At 43.0% G+C, this 25,991-nt stretch overlaps 1 protein-coding gene across 1 annotated transcript in view; it reads right to left on the bottom strand.

The window, feature by feature from the left end:
* slc2a9l2 (solute carrier family 2 member 9, like 2) overlaps window positions 1–25,991 on the bottom strand; it is a 258,700-nt gene that overhangs the window by 220,302 nt on the left and 12,407 nt on the right. Inside the window, exons 2-3 of the mRNA XM_063190267.1 lie at window positions 25,708–25,775; window positions 6,466–6,564 (exon numbers count right to left, since the gene is read on the bottom strand). Of these exons, the coding sequence (XP_063046337.1) occupies window positions 6,466–6,564; window positions 25,708–25,758 (150 nt within the window). The 5' untranslated portion in view covers window positions 25,759–25,775. The remainder of the gene's footprint in view (window positions 1–6,465; window positions 6,565–25,707; window positions 25,776–25,991) is intronic.

Consider the following 25,991-nt stretch of genomic DNA (forward strand, 5'->3'; position numbering starts at 1 on the left):
CCTTCTCTCTCTGGAGGTAACGCCGGATATCAGCTCATCTTCCAAGCGCAGAGACATGGCAGGAGGGGAGAGAGAGAGCTCACCAGGAGAGCTGACCAAACGCAACCTCTCCCCATGCCCCTGCTGACCTGACACATCACCTCCGCCTGACTACCGGAGAGCCTGAGGATGAGAAATGCAACCACTCACAGAGAGAGAGAGTTGAGCAATAAGCCACGAGAGGCCGTGGGTTATGCTCGACTGATAACGGGCAAGGGGAATGGGGCACGACGTGAAGCAGAGTTTTTGACACTTCGCTACAAAAAGTCAGCAAAGGGGCGATAAACACAGCAGGAATGAAATGTCTTTTGCAATCACATTGATACCCCAACCACAGACGGTGCAAAGATGTGCTCTTCTTGCAGACTCTCTACCCCAACTGCAACATATGAAGAGTTCAGATACAAAACCACCAAGTGCCTTTTCAGAAAATAATCTTAATTCATTTTTATTTAATACAAAGCTATAACAATTGCATATTTTTTCATTTTATTTATGTAATATAACTATTTATATGTATTATCAAGTACATGAATGTAAACCAAACCAACAACGGGGTTCTCTAAAAATATAGAAGTGCAGGTCTTCAGAAATGGAGTTAGGGGGTTTTGCATCTGAACTCTTCATATTCTCAATACCGACGTAGATGTGCTGGGTCTAATTTAGAGGCGAATAGAATCTTCAGGTGGAAGGTGTAGGTTTATGTATCAGCCAATCAGAATCGAGAACCGGACCGCACAGTGTTAGATAGAATGAGAGAGAGAGAGAGAATGGGGGAGGGGAATAGCGAAACAAAGATTAAGAGAGGAATAGAAGGAAAGAAAGATAAAAAAGTGAGAAAGAGAGAGGGGAAGAGATCGGGAGAAGATATGAAGAGGAAAGGCAAAAAGACAAAGAGAGAGCAGAGCAGAGAGCAGTGGCATGAGCAGCATTGAATGAAGAATAGTAGAGAATTCAATACATTCTTGACATGCCTTTTCCTTCTCCTATACAGTCCATCCTATGAAAACACCCCATACGGAACGGACAGTAAAGAATGAAATTCTTTCCAATTAGTCTGCATATCAGTCATATGACTTCTCTTTGAAGGTCTTGACACGAAACCCTCAGCTGAATACATATGCCCACATTTCCATACACAGCCAGAGGATTTCTGACAGATGAGTACATTTGCATGATTATGAAGGTGATTGTTCAAAAAAGAGAGCAAATTCTTGACATATTCTGGACCTCCAACATCGTCCTCAGAGCAGACCAGCATAGAGCGAAGGCAGAACTTATGCTGCATTCCAATTACAGAACAGACTGTTCTCCCTACCAACAGGGAGGCGCTACCGAAACATGCGGTGCTGCACAAGCAGACTGGGTAACAGCTTCTTTCAACAAGCCATCAGACTCATCAACACGCTGAAGAAAACCACATGAACATTCCAAGGTTACTGGAGGACATTCCATGGACATTTCTTTCACCATGCCATACGGCATCTACACTTTACATGTATGACCACTGATTGTATTTCTGCTGCTGTGTGTGTGTGTGTGTGTGTGTGTGTGTGTGTGTGTGTGTGTGTGTGTGTGTGTGTGTGTGTGTGTGTGTGTGTGTGTGTGTGTGTGTGTGTGTGTGTGTGTGTGTGTGTGTGTGAGTGTGTGAGTGCGTGCGTGCGTGCGTGCGTGCGTGCGTGCGTGTTTATTGTCAATGTCTTATTTATATGTTTTTGTTTAACTGCACATTGGAGACTAGTCAAATGCAATGTCAAACTTCTGTGCTAACCCTTGTTACATACAAAGTACACTTGACACTTGACAATTGCCACCCGCCAAGACTATGTGGCATAAAGGATCTGCAAGCACACAGACTAGTCAGGTCATACAACCCATTCAAAACACTACAGTTTTCTTACTGTAAATTGAAAACGAACAACAAGACATGATCAGTGCCACTGTGACATTATCTCTTTTTCCATCAGATTTTGAGTGAAATTACCTTCGTAAAATAAGTCAAATAATTTTTCTAGCAATACAAGATGTGTCCATGTGCTTTTTTTGTCTTTCACAAATCCGCCTCTTCCAAGCACATTAAATAAATGTGACAGTTGGTGTTATAGCCATAGAACTGCATTTCCATCATGTGTCACATAAAGGTTTAATATGCGCTGTTTTAAATTGATTTATATAGGCCTATATCTTTGATGGGAAAAGGAGTCTACTACGAAGCCTGTGCAAAAACACACAAACTAGGCAGAGAGCATAGCTACAACCCAGGCTCAGTGCTTCAGAACTCTTTGAAAAAAAAAACTATTAAACTAATCACCAAGACATTGACTCCGGCCAGATCATAAGAAGCAGCAGGTGCTGTGGACTGGTGGAAATCATGTTCATCCTCTCCTCAGTCAGCCACTGTAATGATCGCAACACACAGCGGACCACGAGCCCTCACTCTGAGGCCAGCGAGCATGAAATTGCAGACAGCAGCACTGCTCCATTTTGTTTTGGAGGGGAGGGGGGGGGGGGGGGGGGGGGGTGAGAGGCAGGAGAGGTAGGAGAGGCAGTGTGGGGGCTATCACCAGGCTGGGGGTAGGAGGAGAGAATGAAGGAAGGCTGGCGAGGATATGAAGAGGTGGAAAGCAAAGGAGAGAAAAGGAGAGGAAAGGATAATGACGACATTGTCCACATATATAAATGTGAAAAGTGGAAGGTGATGGACAGAGAGAGAGAGAGAGAGAGAGAGAGAGAGAGACAGAGACAGAGAGAGAGAGAGAGAGAGAGACAGAGACAGAGACAGAGACAGAGACAGAGAGATGAGAGAATGAAGGAAGATGGGTATGGGCAGAGGAAATGGGGAGGAGGTGAAAGCGAGAGAGAAAAGGAGAGGCAGAGCGGAGAGTTATATTATAAGCAACAGAAGCAACTATCAGAAAAGAGAGGCAAGGAGAGGAGCACACAACAGAGAGATGAGGAGAGAGGAGAGGAACAAGCGATGATAAGGAAAGAGAGGAGGGGAGTAAGCAACATCTAGCAGAGCAAGCAATCACGAGGAGAGGAGAGGAGAGGAGAGGAGAGGAGAGGAGAGGAGAGGAGAGGAGAGGAGAGGAGAGGAGACGAGACGAGACGAGACGAGACAAGAGGAGGAGAATAAGGAGAGGAGAGGAGACGAGAACAAGCACAGGAGGAGGAGAGGAGAGGATAGGTGAGGTGAGGTGAGGAGAGGATAAGAGAGGAGAGGAGACGAGAGGAGACGAGACGAGACGAGACGAGACGAGGCGAGACGAGACAAGAGGAGGAGAATAAGGAGAGGAGAGGAGACAAGAACAAGCACAGGAGGAAGAGAGGAGAGGAGAGGATAAGAGAGGAGAGGAGACGAGAGGAGACGAGAGGAGACGAGACGAGACGAGACGAGACGAGACGAGAAGAGACGAGAAGAGAGGAGAGGAGAGGAGAGGAGTGGAGAGGAGAGGAGAGGAGAGGAGAGGATAAGAGAGGAGAGGAGAGGATGGTTTGGGTCGCAGCTGCAGTCTCTTCAGTCAGAGCCCAGCTGTCCAGGCATGAGCAACTTGTTCTAAACGGTCTGCTGGGGCTGGAAGATCCATTCAGCCGTGCCTCGTAGAACACAACAGGGGTGCATTTCTCGAAGGAGAAGTTGTTAGCCTGTTAGCAACTTGGGTAGTTGTCAATGGGAAAAAGTATTGAAAACAACAAAGTAGCTAATGTAGTTAGAAACTACGCTTTCGAGAAATGCACTGATGTTGTATGTCGAGAGAGAGAGAGAGAGAGAGAGAGAGAGAGAGAGAGAGAGAGAGAGAGGAAGAGGGGCCCAAGGGGTGACAGTTTGTGTGTGAGTCAGGAAGTGAGGGAGTAATGAGTGAGAAACCAACGAGTGAGCACGAGAAAGTGAGATATCAAAAAAGACAGAGAGAGAGAGAGAGTGGGAAATTGAACGAAGAGAAAGGAGACAGGCAGGCATATTGGCAGAGAGCGAGAGAGAGAGAGAGAGAGAGAGAGAGAGAGAGAGAGAGAGAGAGAGAGAGAGAGAGAGAGAGAGAGAGAGCGTGCAATGTTATTGTGTGATTCTGTGATATCAACTTCCCAAGCTGCCGCTCAATTCCCAAGTGGCTCTGTGCCAGGGGTTCCCAAACTTAGCCATCACATGGCCCCCATATACCATTATGACAGGGATGTCAAACTCAGGCCCGGGGGCCAAATTTGGCCCGCGGAGCCATTTTATGTGGCCCGCGAGATCATTTTAAATGTGTATTATAGTTGGTTCACACACACCATATATATATATAGAAAATATGAATTGAAGGGAAAATTTTCTGCATTATGAGTGAGTCCAGACTATAGCGTGACTAGGGACATACTAGCACATGGAAGTAGCTTGAAGTCTACTGTATGCACAATTTCAGTGTATTTTAAATATTGAATTCGGCCCGCGACTTCATCTGAGATTTAGATTTTGGCCCTCGGTCAGTTTGAGTTTGACACCCCTGCATTATGGTTTTCCCTGACATGGGCCGTGCCAACTCAATAAATATAGCAGAGTAGTGTGTGTAAATGAGGCCATTTCAAAGGGTAGACTAGAAACCGTGACCGCTGTTTTCTTTTGTTTATTTTGGTTTAGTTTAGTTATTTCATTTTTTCAGTCATTTATTTTGTTTTGGAATACTTTGTAAGTTTCCTTCCAACCTGCTGTGCACACCCCCTAGTACCCTCTCGCATCCCCACCTCCCACCCCCCAGCGGTCCCCGGTCCCCACTTTGAGAACCACTCTAATCCCAACTCCACTGGATGCTGGCTCCCCAGACCACACTGATTGTGGGCCGACATCAAACAGTGTCCCATCAATCAAACTTAGGAGACAAGCAGCAGCATGTGAGTGGGTCAGAGGAGGGCTGTGTGTTTGTGTGTGAGTGAGTGAGTGAGTGAGTGAGTGAGTGAGTGAGTGAGTGAGTGAGTGAGTGAGTGAGTGAGTGAGTGAGCGAGCGAGCGTGCGTGCGTGCGTGCGTGCGTGCGTGCGTGCGTGCGTGCGTGCGTGTGTGTGTGTACAGAGGACTCTGTGATCTATTTCAGACAGTAACCACAGGATACCACTCATAATTGGGACATTTTAACGAGACCCAACCATTGTGCGAAACCCCAACCATTAAAATGTCAGTTCTACTTGCTGACTTTCAGCCTCAAAAAAACACCCACTGATACTTCCCAACACACACACACACGCAGACACACGCAGACACACGCACACACACACACACACACACACACACACACACACCATACTAATTGTACAATTTAGAATTTGGATCGTCTTTCAACTCTGCAGAACAAAGCATAGGCTGTCTGCCAACAGTTCCAGAGACTGATAGCCTTTGATTAATCTTAGAGTAAGAGAATGTGAGGCTTAGCTCAACAGCAATCATAGCCTAAAAAGAGAGAGGTCAACCCGGCGCTCAGGTGTGTGGAAAAAATGTCCAAAATGGTGCTCTTGGGGTTGGGAAATCCAGAATTACGAAAGCAGAAGGTCCCAGGCACTCAGAGGTAACTCAGTCCAAAGAAGGAGGTTTATTAAAAAGCCTTTATTAGCTGTGGCTACTCATAATTGAAATTAAAATGCCAACATGTTTCGACTATCTAGGTCTTCTTCAGGGCAAAGCAAAGACAATGGATCGACACAAAGTTTAAAAAAGTTTAACCCCAATCATGGCCTATTACAATGAACTGGGCCACACCTGTACACCTGTACAGGCATTATGCGTACCAATAGGCGACATTGCGTCCTCCACTTGTGCTTGTGGTCTCGTTCCAGGAAGTAATACGCTGTGATGACATCACTGACAACAGCATTATATTTCAATATCTCACAAAAGCTCAATTGTTAAGTCATTTTTTCATTTTCAAACACGATGGTAAATGAAAAATAGTCCCCCCAAAATTGTTTCGGCTAGGCTGACAGCGGGGAAACTTATTTCTCCACAGAGGCGGAGCATCAGCAAAACATGAGGCCACAAGCCCAAGTGGAGGACGCAAGGTTGCATATTGGAATGTGCCCACTTGGTCAGTGGTTCCCAAACGTTTTCATCTACTAACGATACAAGTGAGTACTGTTGCTAACCAAATTAGGGAATTATGTTCGTTGTTAACCTGTGGACTTCCTGTTTTTTATGCAATGTCCCGTTCTTATGCAATGCCTCACCCCCACGGAAGACCAGACCTGGGAACCACTTGTCTAGGAGTTCAGAGAGACTGCATTCATTTTTTCATACTACCACCCTCAAAAAGACCTTGAATGTAAAAACACCAAATGGTGCTTGTATTATCCAACTTCAGAATGTAAAGACAACACAAAAAAACAGTGCTTGTACGGTACCATGTTCAGTGCTTTCAGTATTCTGCCAAGTATACATATGTTGGATGAAATATAATACTTACAGTGGCAGGTGCGTTGACCACAGAGAGGTTGTAGCCATAAAGGAATGAGGAGCCCAGCGCTCCAAAGAAGGCAGCACTGATGAGACATGGGGTCAAGGCCTGGGAAACAGAGGAAGAACACAGTACGAAGACAAAAATCAGCTTTATTTGAAAGCCCATTGGTAAACTCCAAGAAAGTGAAAGCCCAGTGGGAAACTCCAACTCCCATTGTCATTGTGACACAGCACACAGATGAACACTGCACATAATGAAATTGCATTTATGCCTCACCTGTGCAAGGGGGAAGCCCTAGGGAGCAGTGCGGCGGGATGATACCATGCTCAGGGTACCTCAGTCATGGAGGAGGATGGCGGAGAGCACTGGTTGATTACTCCCCCCACCAACCTGGCGGGTCGGGAGTCGAACCAGTAACCTTTGGGCTACAAGTCTGACGCCCTAACCGCTTACCCATGACTGCCCATTATTTGTCAAAATATTAACATACACTCTGAGCTGTAGCCCATATAGCTGTATATAAAGAAAAAGTAGAAGTGCTCTTACAGATGTACATTTTACATGCAATTATGACACTAGTAGCATAATATTACAAACTTGAAACCAATGTCATACCACTAGTGTTCTAATTGCATCTGTAAGAGCTACTTCTACTATATATTATACAATATATATCTCTGTGTATATACACTACACGTCTATGTAGGCTACGTAAAAGCTCTGTGGGTGAACTATCCAAACAAAAGGAGGCCTTAAATACGTTTGTAAATAGACTGAAGACATCATCGGAACAACAATGATCAGATCAGATATATTGGAACAATATTTCATATAATTCAAAATAATTCCTCAATACCAATTGAAAGGAAGTCACTGCTCTAAGCACTTCTGTGGTTGACAAAAACATTCGAAACCCATAGGTGGCACATACAGTAGGTATTCGGGTTCGAGTCAATCCAGGGTCATATCCCAATCCTATCCCATCTCTGATCTTCACTGTCCTATCATAATAAAGGCCCAAAAACCTAGAAAACGGCAAATATACATATTATATTCATAATATTATAATGAATTATTAATTATTATTATATATTTATTATATTAACCACTTTATTATATCCAGGTAGAAGGGAAATAAGTAGGCTACCATGAATTCTCTTTAGCACTTTTCAGCTGTGTGGGAGGTGAGAGTGCGAAATTCTCTTTAGCACTTTTCAGCTGTGTGGGAGGTGAGAGTGCGAAATTCTCTTTGAACAAAACCCACCACAGACTCTGTCACACTTCAGACTAAATATGCTTTAGGGTCAGGGGTGGGGAACCTTTTTCATTCGAGGGGCCACTTCAAATTCATCCGAGGGCCGTAAAAGTCCTCCGAGGGCCGTACTATGAACACAAACCAGGATTTCCCCCAGCACTTTAGGCCTATATTGAAGGCAGCCACCTTTAAAACAGACCCCACCTTCTCTAGGTCCCCTGAATATAACTTAATTGTATTGCAAATGTATTTTCTAAGATTCCATTACAAAATATGTCATATTTCATGTGAAGCTGCATAACATTACAATGGATAAAAAGGCCTCAAGGGCCGCAAACGGCCCTCGAGACATAGGTTTCCCACCCCTGCTTTAGGTGCACAATACGCAGCTTAAACAACTTCAAATGCCTTTCCTTTGAGACGCCTAGATATGAAGTATTTGTTATATATCACAATTGTGCCTCATTCAATCATTGGATGGAATTTACATTGTCCTTAGACACAATAATTGAATAAAAAAGCAAATGGGAGATGGTAACCTGCCCCCCTGCTAAATGCCAATGACGTTCATATAGAAATTATAGGTACCGGTATATGAAAGTGATGTGTGTTTGGCGCCCCGTAGACATGGCCACACGTATTGCGGGCAGATAAACAAACAAAAAGACAGACAGACAGACAGACAGACAGACAAAGTAATTGCAATACCCAAACCCCTTGAGGAAGCCAGGAAATAACTTAATAATCATTCCACAAAGCATACAATTCACGCTTATGTGGACAAATTAGCATATACTGCATATCCACTGGCCTGAAGAGAAATTTGGCATTTCATTTGACTAATAAGATCATAAACTTTCAAAACTGAACTTAATCAGGCATTGCGATTAAAAAGCATCATCATTAGCGTAATTGGGATTTTGTTCACGCTTGTGAAACTACTAGAGTATTTTACAAGCAAATGGAATATCAGCATGCTAAAAGACAAGCCATAATGGCAGACAAATACTGATTTCATACTTACAAATAACCTTAACATGCAGCACTCCATTACCTACACCGTGATGACTTGAATTTATCATTAACTGATCTTGCTGACTCGTGTATGTTCATGCTGAGACTGAGAGACAGACATCTGTGCGTGAAATTCATGTTAATTAATGGCAAAGATCCTTGCAATGCTGACACACAATTTGAGCACATTATCTCACTGAGACATGCACACATACCACACGTAGACAAATAACTAAAAGACCATCACATGTTCACGACTTCAATTTATCTGATCTGTGTGAGCCGTGTCTTTTAATACTGAGAGACATCTGTGCGTCAAATCCATGTTGATTAATGGCAAAGATCCTTGTGGGTTATGAGCAATACAAACTGAGCCATCAGATGCTATTCAACAGCCTGTCTAAGTCCTGCATCAACAAACACTGAACTTAATCAGATGGTCTTCTGGCTTTCAGAAGACGAGCCATGAAGACACACACTGAGCACATTCTGACACACACATATTCACACACACACACACACACACACACACACACACACACACACACACACACACACACACACACACACACACACACACACACACACAAACAAAACACACTCACACTTGCGTGAATATTTATACTATATATGAATATGGGCACATGAATGTGCATTCATTAAAATTGTCTGTATGTATAAATAGGCATCCACATAAACACAAACAGCCACATATACAAACACAGAGAGATAAACACAGACACACACTCAAAAAATAGATAAATAAGCAGGACTAGTTATGCAATATGCATGCACACATATAAGGGATGCAGACGATTAATCGATTAATCGACTTTAATCGATCAATGCGTTAATCGATTAAAAAACATTATCGCAATTAATCGACAATTCAATGACAAGAGACCCAGGTGAAATGGGCATGTGAAGAGTGTGTGTGAAGAGGGATGTGAATAGTGGGAATATTTAATCACCTTTGGATTAAAGAATTAAAATAGAATTAATTGAGATGTTGTATATTATCTCAATTTTTTACAAAAATGTTTAGATTTAGTAGGGTTTTTTTTTAGAAACATTGAGATTTTGAGGGGAAACCGCCGCTTATCAATTAATAGCAAGCCGATCGATAAGGCTATCAACTAATGATTAATGAATTAATCGATAATTTGCATCCCTAACACATATTGAATGCATACTCACACACAAACATCACATCAACTAAAATACACAAAAAATATCTGTACGCATTCATTATTATGCACATGCACATATTGAATGCATGCCCACACACAGAGACAGAGAAACACAGACAGAGAAACAAGAACGATCACACACAGAATCAATAAGCACTAATGAGTATCCTAACCCCTTAATGCACGCCGTACCATCTGAGGCACACTGTAATAGTCATTGAAAGGTTAATTACCTTAGTACTACTCTACTATGACAGTGCACTGGGCCTTTAGTCATGCACTACGACTCGGTCATTGCCATTCTGGTAACAGCAAATATATTGCCGTGTTTTAACGGGCTACACATTTACTGAATGCACAGTCACACAGAGACACACAGACACAGACTCACACAGACACACACAGACACACACACACACACACACACACACACACACACACACACACACACACACACACACACACACACACACACACACACACACACACACACACACACACTCACACACACACACACACACACACACACACACACACACACACACACACACACACACACACACACACACACACACACACACACAGACGCACTTGTCTCATACACACACTGTATGCAAGCCATGAGCAGCCATGCAAACATATACAGTACACACAAGCAGCAAAAAGGACTGCTTATCACTGGAAGCACAGCACAGTCGCATATAATATGCTCACACATGCAAATACAAATGCTTGGTCACTGAGAACAATACCCCACACGTGTAAATTCCACAAAGCCGGTGCTTTTTCAATGTTGTGTTCAGAAAGCAAAAACAACACACAAGCTACCTTGCCATGAACCCAAACCAAGAAACAACAACAGTACAGAAATACAGACCTGGACTGAAAAGACAACCCCCATATAACGTCTGTCTCTCTCTCTCTGTCTCTGTCTCTGTCTCTCTCTCTCTCTCTCTCTCTCTCTCTCTCTCTCTCTCTCTCTCGTAGATCTGTGAATACATGGCCAAGGCTGTGTTCTGCCCAAAAAGCATCTCTCTCTGTCTCTCTGTCTCTCTGTCTCTCTCTCTCTCTCTCTCTCTCTCTCTGAATACATGGTCAAGGCTGTGTTCTGCCCACAAGGCATCAGCTTCACTGACAGCCAGGTAGCTGGAGTGCACAGCTGACAAGGGAGGATGAAGAGAGAGAAAGGGGAGCACATGAGGAGGCAAAAACAGATGGAGGGAGAAGAAGAAAAAAAGACAACAAAGAACACAGGAGGGGGCGGTGTGAAGAAGGTGAAGAAAGATAGAGTATGTACATGTAAAGTAGTTGGATGGAGAAAGAGAGAGTAGATGGGGAACTAACAAGATTGAAAGAAGTTGAGGGAAAGGAAACCAGCAGGAAGCAACAGTGCAGTCAGTAGCACCAGAAGTAGCAATATGCACAAGTGGGCGAGAGGAGGTATAGGAGAGAGAGAGAGAGACAGAGAGAGAGAGAGAGAGAGAGAGAGAGAGAGAGAGAGAGAGAGAGAGAGAGAGAGAGGGAGGTATGAAGAGAGAGAGAGAGAGAGAGGGAGGGGGTGAGAGAAAGAGAGAGAGAGAGAGAGAGAGAGAGAGAGAGAGAGAGAGAGAGAGAGAGAGAGAGAGAGAGAGGCAGAGAAGAAGACATAGAGGGAACGGGGAGAAAAGGATAAGACAAGAGAAGAGATGATGGCTTTGGCAGGCTTAGGGAAAGGTTTTTTTGAAGAAAAAAAAACATTGGCACTCCAGGACTTGTCAAGAGAAGAAGAGTGAGAAAGGAGAGGATATAAGAGAGAAGAGTGAGTAGAGAGAGGGAAGAGAGAAAAGAAGAGGAGATGCAAGGGTTATGATGATGTAGTTTAGGTTGAGGAAATATGGCAGATGTGAAGCAGGTGAGATGGTGAAATCAATTGTACTTTATTGTCAAAAGTCTATGTAACAGTGTTAACACAGAAGTTTGAATTTAATAATCACACACACGCACGCACGCACGCACGCACACACGCACACACACACACACACACACACACACACACACACACACACACACACACACACACACACACACACACACACACACACACAGGTCATTCTAATGGGAAAGAAAGAGCAGTGAAAGAAAAGTTCTAGACTCCACCAGCACAGCACCACCAGGAGGAGGAGGAGTTGTGAGTAGGCGAGAGGAAGGGGGAAAAAAGAGAAGAACAGAGAAAGAGGTGGAGGGAAAAAAGACAGATCCCGAGAGAAAGACATAGGGGACAGCTGTTCTGGAGAAGAAAAGAGGAAGAGGTGGAGGGAAAAAAGGGAGAAAAGCATGACAAAAGAAGACGGGGGCTTTGGCAGCCTGAGGGGTGAAGTTCACTCTCACACCTCTGATGAGAGGCAACCAGCATGGCGGAGTCCCAGAATCACACAAGATGTATTTTTAAACTCGGAAATGAGCGGTCTGTGTGGCCAGTTTGACAGTTGACAGTGGCTCAGCCTGGTCACACGTATTGTAGGCCATGTCATTATTTTTAGGGGGCTTTTTTGCCTTTATTTCGATAGGGCAGTATGAGAGGTGACAGGAAGCGAGTGTAGGAGAGAGAGATGGGGAAGGGCCGGCAAATGACCCGGGCCGGAATCAGATCCGTGTCGCCGGTGTAGCAGTGCAGTGCCCAACTGACTGAGCTACGGCTGGGCCTGCGACACATCTATCCAGGGGTGATAGTGAAAAGAAATCCTGAGCCTGAACTTTTTCCCCTGCTCTAACGACGACGACAAGATACTGCATAGTGACGTAACGTAGGCCTATTTCGACACATTATTCAAACATTTAATAGCCTGTGTATGAACATTATTAAAGCCTGATTGTAGAAGAAAACCCTGAACCTGTAACACTTTGAGAGAAGAATAACCTAACGGCTTATTATTAATGCTTTTATTTTTGCAAACTCTGTCAAGCCTGAAATCAGGCATGGAGCCTGAATACTATCAGCCCTGTATATCTTTGATGGCTTCAGCGAACAGGAGTGGACGGAGAAAAGGTGTCAGAGTGAGTATTGCAATGCATCCTCTCAAAGATCACCACTCGCTCGAGGACCACAAGTGAAGAACAGGCAGTTAAAAAGAGCCAACGTTTCCAGTTGGTGACACATTAAAGTGCTTTTTTGTGATTCAAATTAATTTGAAAAGGTCATTGAGCAATGACGGAAAGCCTATTTTGTTTTCTCTGTTGATACAAAGCAGACGTGAATAAGCATTCAAGTCAGGTGCACGTTTGGCCTTGATAATGATTTTAAATGAGACAGTTGCAAAACGAATCCATATTGAGTGGGGGAAAAAAAACAGTTGATGAAGGAAATCTCTCACTAATTAAAACGAAATGCACTCTAAATGGTTTGTGTTACACTGAGCCACCTCTTTGAAATTGATCGTCAGGGACAGGGGACTGATCATCTGAAGCTAAATGGCACTTTGATCAAACAGATGAGGCAAATTAATTGCAAAGGCCATGATTTCCCTCTGTGTTGATGACAATAACAGCATGGATATAAAACATAGAGGTATTCCCGGGTTTCATTTGACGTCACACGCTTGAAATGTCTTTGATCTAACGCTGCTGGTGGGTGACCTGGGATTGGAGCCATTGAAACCCGTTCAAATATGCATTTTTTTGAACAGCCATCGAAAATTTCGTGTTAGACCTAAAGACACACTACATGTCTCCATTTCCAGGGAAACAAACTAACCCCTGCTTTAAGTGGGCTGCCTTTGGATTGGTAGAAGCTAGGAACACACAGTTTGCATTTATGGATAGCTGAGATTTTCACAAAACACTAAACAAGACCTACAGTGTGTCTTTAGGTCTAACACAAAAGTTTCTGTGGCTGTTCGAAAAAAAAATGTCTTTTTGAATGGGTTTCAATGGCTCCAATCTCAGGTCGCCCACCATTTCAAATTTGCGCGTTCCCGTGATGATGCAACTGCAACCCAGGAATTGGGCATATTCAACTTGATGGCATGGCTGGCTGGATATGAAATCAAGCAAGATCACAATTAGTTTCTCAGGAAAAAGGCATCAAATCAGAAAGGTCTTTCTGTGCACTTGAATTGCTAGCAAGATCTTATTACCGCAGTATTCGCACCAGAATATTCTCCCTGCTATCTGACTTCACACGTAAACAGCAGTAAGTCTTTTCTGATCTCGATGTCATGTTGAGCAAGCTGACTTTAAAATGAACCGAAGCCAAATGAGCTCATTATCCATATTGAGAACTTGGGTGACTCAGTCCACTGCCGTTAATCAAAACTTATTGCACTGGGCAGTCATGGGTAAGCGGTTAGGGCGTCAGACTTGTAGCCCAAAGGTTGCCGGTTCGACTGCCGACCCGCCAGATTGGTGGGGGGAGTAAATAACCAGTGCTCTCCTCCATCCTCATCCATGACTGAGGTATCCTGAGCATGGTACCGTCCTGCCGCACAGCTCCCTTTTGGGCGGCATTGAGAGCTGCCCCCTTGCACGGGTGAGGCATGAGTGCAATTTTATTGTGTGCAATATGCAGTGAACACCTGTGTGCTGTGGAGTGCTCTGTCACAATGACAATGGGAGTTGGACTTTGCCAGTTGGGCTTTCTCTTTACTGGTCAGAGGGGAAGAGGAGTTGCATGGGCCTCATTCTCATTCAAGACAATATTTACACATATCCAGGCCTTTTGATAAACAAACGTTTTTCTTCCATACATTTTCCAAAATATCTTCATTCACACTATCGTTGAATACACATAGATACACTGCTGAGAACTGTCAGAAATATATTATGCCTGTGCTCGGCAAGGAGAAAGCCATTGAACTCCCTGTTTATATACAAACGTCAAACCAAGTTTGCTCTTAACAATCTCCACTTTTGCCGTTTTTTAGGTAGAGTCACTTTCAGAGTTTTTGTGTTACAGTAACGAAAGGCACTAGCGAAGGGAAAGGTCTTTGCTTTTGAAAATACCCAGGTATGTATGTGTACACAGTCTGTAAGATAGAAGTCATAATTAGTTAATTAAATAATTACCTTGTACAAAACAAATTACTTTATACACGATTACTTTGTAGTACATAATTACTGGCCTATACCGCCTGTGATGCTACAACATTCTGTGAGCAAGTCAGTTCAGCTATCCTGTCAATTTTCAGCTGTTCTTTTGTACAAGAAATTAGACATAGGCTCTGCCTTGGCCAACCGGTAGGGCACTCGCCTGCCATGCGGCTGACCCGGGTCCGATTCCCAGCCCAGGTCCTTTGCCGACCCCTCCTCGTCTCTCTCCCAATTCACTTCCTGTCCACCTCTCACACTGTCGACGAACAATTAATTCTTCCCCAAAAAATAAATTCAGTTATCTGATTGATTGGTTGTAACAATCTAATTGATTGGTAGTAACAATCATAGTAGAGTATTATATATAAATCTTTGGACAACGAGGCCTACTCACTGACGCTTTGTCCATGGCATAGTTTCCCAAATATTTGGCTACGACCCAGAGACTCTATGGGACCTTTGCCAAGCCAAGCTCTGTGTACACTACCGTGCTTGATGTGACAGCAAGTTCAATTATTTAAGCAAGCTTGCAAGTCCAACAAATTCCTCACAGCCGCACAGCATAACATGATGCAGGCATTATCCTATGCCAATATGGAGACAAAGGGCTGCTCGATTATGAGAATATCAATTATATCACGATTACTTCAGTCAATATTGATATCACTATATTTTTAGACAATATTTCTTTGAAAGACAATTAATTGCGCTAAACAATTCACAGTCTTCCCTCCCTTCAGCAGTGTGAGTGGAGGCCATAGAGAAACACACAGTGGTGTTCTGCATGAGTGCCGTGTAGCATGTCTGCTCTGTGCTCGCAATGGCTCAAGTGGAGGGGTATGTTTTGAGCTTAGTGTAACCTACCTTTTGGCAGTATAGACAAATTACAAAAATATTGTTTCAACTCGATATTGTGAAATTGTATGTTGTTTGACAGCAATATTGATATCATGATATACAGTGGTTATGGTAACACCTTTTTGCAATGCATACAACATTATGGGTGACAGCTTCCTCTTGCATCCACAGTAAATCATGTTGGATGTGGTTCATTCTTCTTCGTGGTATGCAGATATTGCCTTGGATACCATGGCTCTTGATACATCACTAAGACTTCGGTCAAAGATGCAATAGTTACACGCGCACCAAGATTTTTTCCTGATTGAACTCTGATATGTCACCCATAATGTTGTGTGCATTGCAAAATTTTGAGCAAAACTGTGCTCTTACCCTGCTAAATGAATCTTCACATGTCACCTTACTGGTGCAATGTGCAATTAATGAAGAGTGACCAACAGGCTCGTCCACTTGAGCCATGAAACTTCCCACTCTGAAGTGACGGGTGTTTCCATTATTTTGTCCAACCCCGGTATATTCGATATATTGCACACACAGCCCTGAGACAAACTTTACATAGGCCTATTCCATTAATACATGTGTCCTGCCTGACAACTCAGCATTGCACTGCACATGTCCTGGGCCACAAATCCATAGAATCGCTTGGCTAAATAACAACTCATCTTAGGTGCTGTTTCCACGTAGCAGGATATCTTTTTAGCAGGGTATTTTTTTCTCCTGCTAGGTGTAAACGCAACATGTGGATAAAAAAAATCCTCCATTGCAACAAATGTGTTTCAGACCCCTAAACAGGATATTTTTTTCTCCTGCTATTTTTTTCTCCTGCACCTGGATTTTTAAATATCTGCTACGTGGAAACGGAAGGCCAAAACCAATGCAAAACCAATACAAGCAGGAGAAAAAAATATCCACATATAAAAATATCCAGCTACGTGGAAACGGCACCTTAGACTGCAATCTATGCACAAACAAGGGAGAGAGAGAGAGAGAGAGAGAGAGAGAGAGAGAGTTTGTGTGTGTGTGTGTGTGTGTGTGTGTGTGTGTGTGTGTGTGTGTGTGTGTGTGTGTGTGTGTGTGTGTGTGTGTGTGTGTGTGTGTGTGTGTGTGTGTGTGTGTGTGTGTGTGTGTGTTTGTGTGTGTGTGTGTGTGTGTGTGTGTGTGTGTGTGTGTGTGTGTGTGTGTGTGTGTGCTTTCTCATATGAACCCTGGACAATTGGCACCTTACGGCAGCCCCCAGAGCTGGTGTAAATGTGAGTGTGTATTTGTATGCGTGTGCGTGCCTTGTTTAAATGTACTAATCTAGTAGGATAATCGGCCCTGGCTAACCAGACCAATCCTGACTGAAACTCATCTCCGTAATCAATGCAGGGGAATCAACAGAATCAACAGCCTCAAGCCTCAATCATCAGCTACAGACTTTAAGGTGGCAGTGCACTAACTAAGGACACCAGGGGGGTCATGTAGAAACCCGATTACAATCAGGACTCAACAGCCAAGAGGTAAATACACGCATGACAAGTGAGTGATAATGCTTAAGTCCTGCCTTTGGTCACATTACATGTATACCTCTGTCTATTGAATTCCATAGCCATCTGAACCTAGGTGCTATTTCTATGAAGCAGGATATTTTTTAGCAGGGTATTTTTTCTCCTGTTTAGGTGTAAACGCAACATGTGGATAAAAATAAATCCTCCATTGTAACAAATGCGTTTCAGCCCCCTAAATAGGATATTTTTAAAGCCTGCTTTTTATATCTGGTTTTTAAATATCTGCTACTTGGAAACAGAAGGCCATAACCAATGTAACCAGGAGAAAAAAATATCTACATATGAAAATATCCTGCTGCGTGGAAACAGCTCCCTAGACAGGAAAGACAACATCTAGGCGGAAGTTGGCAACATGCACGTGAATAATCATTCTAATGGAATCCCTCATGCTTGCAATTCAAATCACAAACACAAATCTGCACAAAACAATGATCGCAGATAAACACATGACCAACATGTGACGCAGTAGTCTGGTATAACGAGGTTTGTCTTTAGAAAAAACAAACTCTCTCTCTCTCTCTCTCTCTCTCTCTCTCTCTCTCTCTCTCTCTCTCTCTCTCTCTCTCTCTCTCTCTCTTTAGCCAACCGATTCTATGGATTTGTGGCCCAGGACATGTGCAGTGCAATGCTGAGTTGTCAGGCAGGACACATGTATTAATGGAATAGGCCTATGTAAAGTTTGTCTCAGGGCTGTGTGTGCAATATGTCGAATATACCGGGGTTGGACAAAATAATGGAAACACCCGTCACTTCAGAGTGGGAAGTTAGATGGCTCAAGTGGACGAGCCTGTTGGCCAATCTTAATTAATTGCACATACTTTAACCCTTATTTCAACCTGCTCTCACCTGCTTATTTCCCGTCACAGCTTGGGCACAACAATAGCCTTGCCTCCTGACTTTATATAACTACAGGATGAAAGCAGTGTTCTCTAGCTGTAACGATACCATCAACTCAAAATTCAGCTCGCATCACCACTTTTGACCTGCGGTTCGATACACCCCACAATTTTTTATTGATTCATTTGTTTTTTTTCAAACATTACAAAATGAAATAATTTAGATTATAAGAGGCTACAAATAACGAAAATAGGTTTTAAAAATAAAACAAATATAATAATGGTAATTTGAAGCTTGGAAGCCCCATAATATCATATGGTTGTTTTCTGTACTGAATGGTAACCGAATGTATAACATATGTAAGGGATAATGTATAATCCACACGTGACTATAGGAAAATATTTCCCTTCGGAGCGGAATAACACCCCTCCGCCTTCGGCGTCGGGGGGTGTTATTCGCCCCGCCCCGTCGATAGTCACGTGTGGACAATACATTATCCCACTTATTATACGGCCTTTACCAAAATTGGAAAGCACAAATAGTTAACTAGTAGTTTATAGTAACAGGTTTATTGCCATTTCATAGCGTGTGCCAAGAAAAATAGTTTGTGGAGCGCTCATAATTCAAAAGGTTACCAAGCAACAGAGTTTGGCTACTTTCTAACTTGTTACAGCCACGTTGCGGTTCAAACTGTTTGCAGGCTGCCTCGTTCACTGCGCAATATCTAATACCTACTTAACTCGGGTTCATAAAAGGATATTTTTTGTCTAATTGGCGACAGGCTATTCCAGAAAAAAAAGCACAGACTAGGCAACCCAAGCACTGCTGTGCGCCCTGACCATCAATGTCGATCCTGCTAGGCTACAGGGCAGAGCACTGTGCGCCGGATGGCTGGCTGGAGGAGGCAGCTTCTAGCCTACAGAGTACACCCTTAAGGAAACGAAATCAAACGAACTCCATACTTGTACAAAAAAAAAATAGGCAACTAGTGTTAATAAAAGATGTCACGACAGCGGACAGCGACAGTTTGCTTTCTTGGAACGGCAACACTCGGACATGAGGGGTTGCTGATGAAATCTTGATGGGCTACCACTCGGCCTTTGTTGTTATTATTAGCTTCATCACCAGGATGAGACATAACTGTTAAAAGTAGTTGCTGAATGAGACTAGTGTTGTAATTCTGAGACGTTTGGGAAGTGGCTGGTTAACAGAGCATCAGTGGGCTACCGGCAACGTGTGTTAATCGCGCTGCTGCCTCACTATTACAAAAGTCAGAAGGCAAGATATCATATCATATCATATCAGTGAAGATATGACCGATCTACTTGCGGAGTGATCTCTGAAGTGACCAAACTCGTTGCCATTGGCAGCGGACAATATTTAGTTAGCATTACAGAAAAGTAGTGACCACCAAACGTTGGGGCCGCCCATTGAAAATGAATGGGAGCTCTCGCACCATTCTAGAGAGCCGTATAATAATATAATAATACAGATTCCTTGTTAAGCATTAACAAGGGGAAGGGGAAGGATTGGCAAATGATGTATGGTTTCTGTATCATTTGCCAATCCTTCCCTGACTCTCTCACACACATGTATCAGTATCAAAAACCATGAACAGTGTATGTTAATGGTTAAGTAATGGGAGATACAAAAAATGGTAATGATAATGGTTAACAAATATTTTACGAAGGGTTATCGAAGGTTTGAATAATGCTTAACAAATACATAACTAATCCTTACAAAGGAGTCGGTATTATAAACCAGTGTTTCTCAACAGGGGTGCCGGGGCACCCTGGGGTGCCGCTGGACCCCTTCAGGGGTGCCGCGGAAACGTGGCTGATAACTAAAATTATGTAATATGATACATATTTATCTAAACTGATAAGTTAATGCTAGTCAGTGGAATCTTTCATCTGCCATTTACGCAAAATAAAGTAAATATAGGTTGCTCCAGCTAGCTGCAACTTCGAACGTAGGTCGTGTGACGTTTCCAAATGTGTTACTTTTCTAAGCTTGTGTGGTATCGGATGCGATGCCATGTTACGGCTTGTTGGTTTGGGGTGCCTTGAAATTTTCCATGAATTGAAAGGGTGCCTCGCCTTAAAAAAGGTTGAGAAACACTGTTATAAAGTGTTACCCTCAGTTGGATACAATATCGCTACAGCCCTAGTGTTTCCACAACTTCCGCCTACCCAAATCACCTAAGTCCACTGCAATGAGATAGCATCTGCAGTCTTAAGGCTTTTAATGTTATTGCCTGCGCTGCTATTAGCTGGGTTTCTTAGCGTCCAAAAAGGGCCTAATCGTTACGCGCTGGATAGAAGCACCAAAATCGGTGTAGACCTTCCTTAGGGTGTTCTCCATCATTTCAGAAGGGGTGCCCCAAATTTCAATGTCATTAAGGTCATTTTTATGGGGTAAATCCAAGATGGCTGCCCAAAACCAGCCAATAGTAGTAAAATGCTGTACTGCCTGGACATAATGGTGTTATGGGCCAATCCACCTATTTGTGTGTGATGTATACGAACTGAACTTTGAAAATATGTGCAAAACTTACCATAAAAACAATGTTATATATGTCTTATTTAGATTCAAAAACAGGAAAATCATAAAAACCATGGTCAGAATGAGATCACTCTACAATTGAGAGCTCATTTCTGGGCATTTAGGTATTGAACCAACATTCATTAAGAGTTTTAAAAATTTGCAGTGGGTCATATCTATAACATCCAAAAAGAAAATTGTGGTTAGAAAATTTAGGGGAGAAGAGATAAACCCTTGAACTGGGCCACACATAACTGTCCCAATGTTAGCATGCTAGCATTAGCAGGTTCAGACACTCAGTCTGCTCTTCAGATAAAGATGGCAAACAACAATTTTAATCCCACTTACACATGCGCGCACACACACAAACTACTACTACTTCCTTAGGACCCCCTCAATGATTTAACCCTAGGAGTCCAACTGAAATATATTCATATCAATCAAGTCAATAATATATGTACATATCAAGTGTCAGTGACAGCTGTCAAATGACAAATGTATGCTGATTAATGTTCAGATATGTATATCGCAGTCCTAAGTGTACAATGGAGTGATAAGGGCATTTATGCTTAGGAAATTATGAATAATCAATATGCAATACACCATACATACAGTATATTGACAGATACTTTGTTTTAAAAGAGCAAAATGGTAACATGTCTGTTTTTCCATCTACTTTTGGCTTTAATCTAGATGACATGTTGGCTACCTAACCACTTAATTTATTGTTTGCTCGTTATTTTTTATTTGTGGGTGTGGTCCTTTGTTTAAAACATGTCTGCCTGCCTTCCCTCTCTCACATAGGCTACTAAAATAGTCTTTCAAAAACTTAAAACAACAGCATGTGGAAATCCTATTGGCTTTGGAGGGCTAACGTCTATAAGACTATACTGTACTCTACTGTATTGCACTGTACTGTACTCTACTATACTGTACTGTACTGTACTGTAATGTGATATACCGTACTGTACTCTACTGCACCGTGCAGTATGCTACTGTACTGTACTGTACTGTACTGTACTGTACTAGACTGCACCGTACTGTATGCTACTGTACTGTACTTAACTAGACTCCACCGTACTTTATGCTACTGTACTGTACTTTACTGTACTGCACCGTACTGTATGCTACTGTACTGTACTGCACCGTACTGTATGCTACTGTACTGTACTGTACTGTACTGTACTGTACTGTACTGTACTGTACTAGACTGCACCGTACTGTATGCTACTGTACTGTACTTAACTAGACTCCACCGTACTTTATGCTACTGTACTGTACTTTACTTTACTGTACTGCACCGTACTGTATGCTACTGTACTGTACTGTACTTTACTTTACTGTACTGCACCGTACTGTATGCTACTGTACTGTACTGCACCGTATTGTATGCTACTGTACTGTACTGTACTCTACTGTGCTTTATTATACTGCACCATTCTATATGCTACTGTACTGTACTGCACTCCACTGCACTGCACTGTACTGTACAGTACAACTATAGAACTGAAACATGTAGAGCGGTGGTGCTCAAACTGTGGTACGCGTACCACAGGTGGTACTTGAGACATCTCTGGTGGTACTTGGAATACCATTATGAACCTCTCCTGTACTGACTGGCAAAAGTGAATATGGAAGGCCTTTACTGCGATATTCTAATGTTGGTTGTCAAGGTGGTACTCGGAGAGCTCAATATTTTCTCAGGGATTACTTCACACAAAAGGTTTGAGAACCACTGATGTAGAGCATTCTGAGGACATGTACAATATTATGCAAAACGGTGTAGTGGGAATGAGTTATGTTACTGTTACCACTCAAAATCTTGAAGGTTAAAAAAAGTCGTGTGGCATTTTGTTTGGGGGGGCGGGGTATGATCGACTATTCTTCCGCCCAGTCTATTTATGTGCCTTGCATATCAAGAAAATGAGTCCAGGTAATGATTTACTTTCATAGTATATACCATATGAGAAGTGTTGTTCTATATAGATATTTCTCCTATGGGTAAGGGTGGCAAAAGACCTACAGTACATGTTGTCCATCAGCTGTCAGTTTTGATAGCAGTTTAAGTACTCAATGATTACTGAGCTAACTAATACAACTTTTGACACAAGTACTAGGTGAGGACTTGTCTGCAAATAAACTTTTTTTTTTAAATCTCTGTCTTCTTACTCAACATACACTAAGAAATCATTCCCATTTAATTTGAACTGAAGCCATAATGTGGCCTACATGTAGGCCTATATTGAGTAATCTGTAATGCCATTCTAAAGATGACTGAAATGCTCTCACAATATGCACTTGTAAAAATATAGAATTAGGTGATCTTATGGGGTTCTTCATACATATGGAAAGGTCCTGTCCTTTACCCTCTCTCATACAAATAAAATACGTATATCTGTTATGGAAATTAGAGGATGGGGAACCTGCTACCTAGGGCATCTTGCACTGACACTATCCCATTCAAATCGAGCATTAGCAGCAGTCTATTCTCACCATAGTTTTAGTGTTGGCAATGCTCATTTTAATTCAGACCAAGAATCTTCTCAAATTGTTCACAATGTTACATGCTGTCAAGCACGTAAGCACAGACTCACCCATACTTTCACACTATGTACATTTTGTAGTTTTATCAATCTGGTCTAGCAGGCTACCCTTGCTTCATCTCTTCTGAGGACTATATTAACATTGTCAGCTAAGTATAATGTCATGTAATAACAATGTAATGCGTTACCAACATGACATATTGTATATGACATGGTAGACATTTTTTTTTCAAGGGGCACCCCTTCTAGGATGTCTTCAAATCAGTCAAGGAACACGTGTACCGAATTATATGCTTCTATCCAGCGCGTAACGATTTCTCGGCTTACAGCCCCTACTATATCAGCAAGGTAGGCTACCTGTGTAGATGATACGATACCGCAGCAGATGCTGAGACTAGAAGGGGAACAAGGTCAAATAAGGATGGTGGAGGGTGGGGGAAGAGGGGGGTGTTGGGTGATTTTGAACTACATGTGTGTGTGTGTGTGTGTGTGTGTGTGTGTGTGTGTGTGTGTGTGTGTGTGTGTGTGTGTGTGTGTGTGTGTGTGTGTGTGTGTGTGTGTGTGTGTGTGTGTGTGTGTGTGTGTGTGTGTACCACTGTGTGTGTGTGAATCACTGTGTGTGTAGGTGAAGAAAGAGGAATGGAGAAGAGAGCATGGAAAGTGGGGGCAATGCGGAGGTTGAACATAGGCTAGGCTAGGCTAGGCTAGGCAAGGCTAGGCTAAGCAAGGCTAGGCAAGGCTAGGCTAAGCAAGGCTAGGCTAGGCTAGGCAAGGCAAGGCAATTTTATTTGTATAGCGCATTTCATACACACGTGCAACTCAATGTGCTTTACAAAAACAAGATATAAAAGATCACAATGAAATACACAGCTAAAAGAAAAAGAGCATGGCAAAGATCAAAAAAGGAAGCAAGAAGGCATAAAGTGTGTGTGTGTGTGTGTGTGTGTGTGTGTGTGTGTGTGTGTGTGTGTGTGTGTGTGTGTGTGTGTGTGTGTGTGTGTGTGTGTGTGTGTGTGTGTGTGTGTGTGTGTGTGTGTGTGTGTGTGTGTGTGTGTGTGTATGGAAGTGGTTGTGCATGGCAGAGAGGGGCTGCTAGGTCAATTGCACATAATAAAGTTCTCACTGCAAAAAACAAAATTGCATTTATGCCTCAACCGTACAGCCCCCGATGGCACCCCAAGGGAGCAGTGCGGCGGGACTGTACGATGCTCAGGGTACCTCAGTCATGGAGAAGGATGGAGGGAGAGCACTGGTTAATTACTCCCCACACCAACCTGGCAGATTGGGAGTCGAACCAGCAACCTTTGGGCTACAAGTCTGATGCCCTAACCACTTACCCATGACTGCCCTTTCATGTTCATGTTGTACATGTGCAGAAGATAAAGTGGCCCACTTATCAAGTTGAAACCGAAGCCAGCCCACCAACCTCTCTGTATGCAAGACAGTCAAGTCTTTTCAGCTGTTCCTGACACTGACCTCCTTTAGGGGATTCAGGCCGACCAGAACGGTGCCGGTGTCGGTGCCAGCACCAGTTACGTTCGGCACTAAAGTGCTTACCTGCGAACCGTCCATGTTCATACCGGGCTCCGAACTTTTCCCGCACGTGACTCTGTTACCCGGATGAGCCTGCTGACGTTGTCGTCACGGTTCGCAGAGAAAAAATAAGTATTTTGCGGTTCGCAAACGTTAATATCTGTGGCGTGAACACGACGCCCAGTTCGCAATTGGGTGCGGGATCGGGCTCCGGCACGGTTCTCAGTCGGCCTGAACGCGCTACTAGTGGCTGTGACCTGGCAGTTCATTCTGACTGCTGACAACAAGCAGCGTGCAATGTTATGGCGAAGTGCAGCAATGCACCCTCACGAACGCGGCCGTAATGCGCTATCACGAACGCGGACATTAAAATCATGCATTCACAGCACTTGCCAACAGCCAACCGAATCACCGGCCATGTGTTTTACAGCCGGGATTATGGCCAGACCTTTTCAGCTTTCACTGTTTCAACTTTCAACCACCTTCAACACCTTTCATCACTGGCCTCAGGGTCAGGTCGTAGTGACCTGGGATATTCATTGACATGAATAGCTTGTCACATGAGTGTATATACTCTATGCATATGCATAACATGCTGTATGCGTAGACTGTATGCATACGCATTAAACACTTTTTAAACATTTCATTTTTATCTTTTATTTCATTACATTATTTTGGTTCAACATTGTTGTTGATCTCACTGTTAAGCTGCATGTCTTGTATGAATTGTGCGATACAAATACAGTTATAATTACTATTATAATTATTATTATTATTATTATTATTATTATTATTACTATTATAATTATTATCACACAAACACACATGCATGCACCCACGCACCCACACACACGCGCACACACCTTTTGTGATGTCTGAGAAGCTGTCCTGTTGTCCTCTTCAATTTTCCCCATGACTGACCTTCAGGATTCTGAGATAGAGAGAGAGAGAGAGAGAGAGAGAGAGAGAGAGAGAGAGAGAGAGAGAGAGAGAGAGAGAGAGAGAGAGAGAGAGAGAGAGAGAGAGAGAGAGAGAGAGACAGAGACAGAGACAGAGACAGAGACAGAGAGAGGAAGTGAGACAGAGGGGGAAGAGAGAGCATGTGGGTGAGGGTTGTAGAAGTCAATTGTAAAAACACAAAAAAAGG

The sequence above is a fragment of the Engraulis encrasicolus genome, chromosome 23 (genome assembly GCF_034702125.1).
Source record: "Engraulis encrasicolus isolate BLACKSEA-1 chromosome 23, IST_EnEncr_1.0, whole genome shotgun sequence".
NCBI classification, from domain to species: Eukaryota; Metazoa; Chordata; class Actinopteri; order Clupeiformes; family Engraulidae; genus Engraulis; species Engraulis encrasicolus.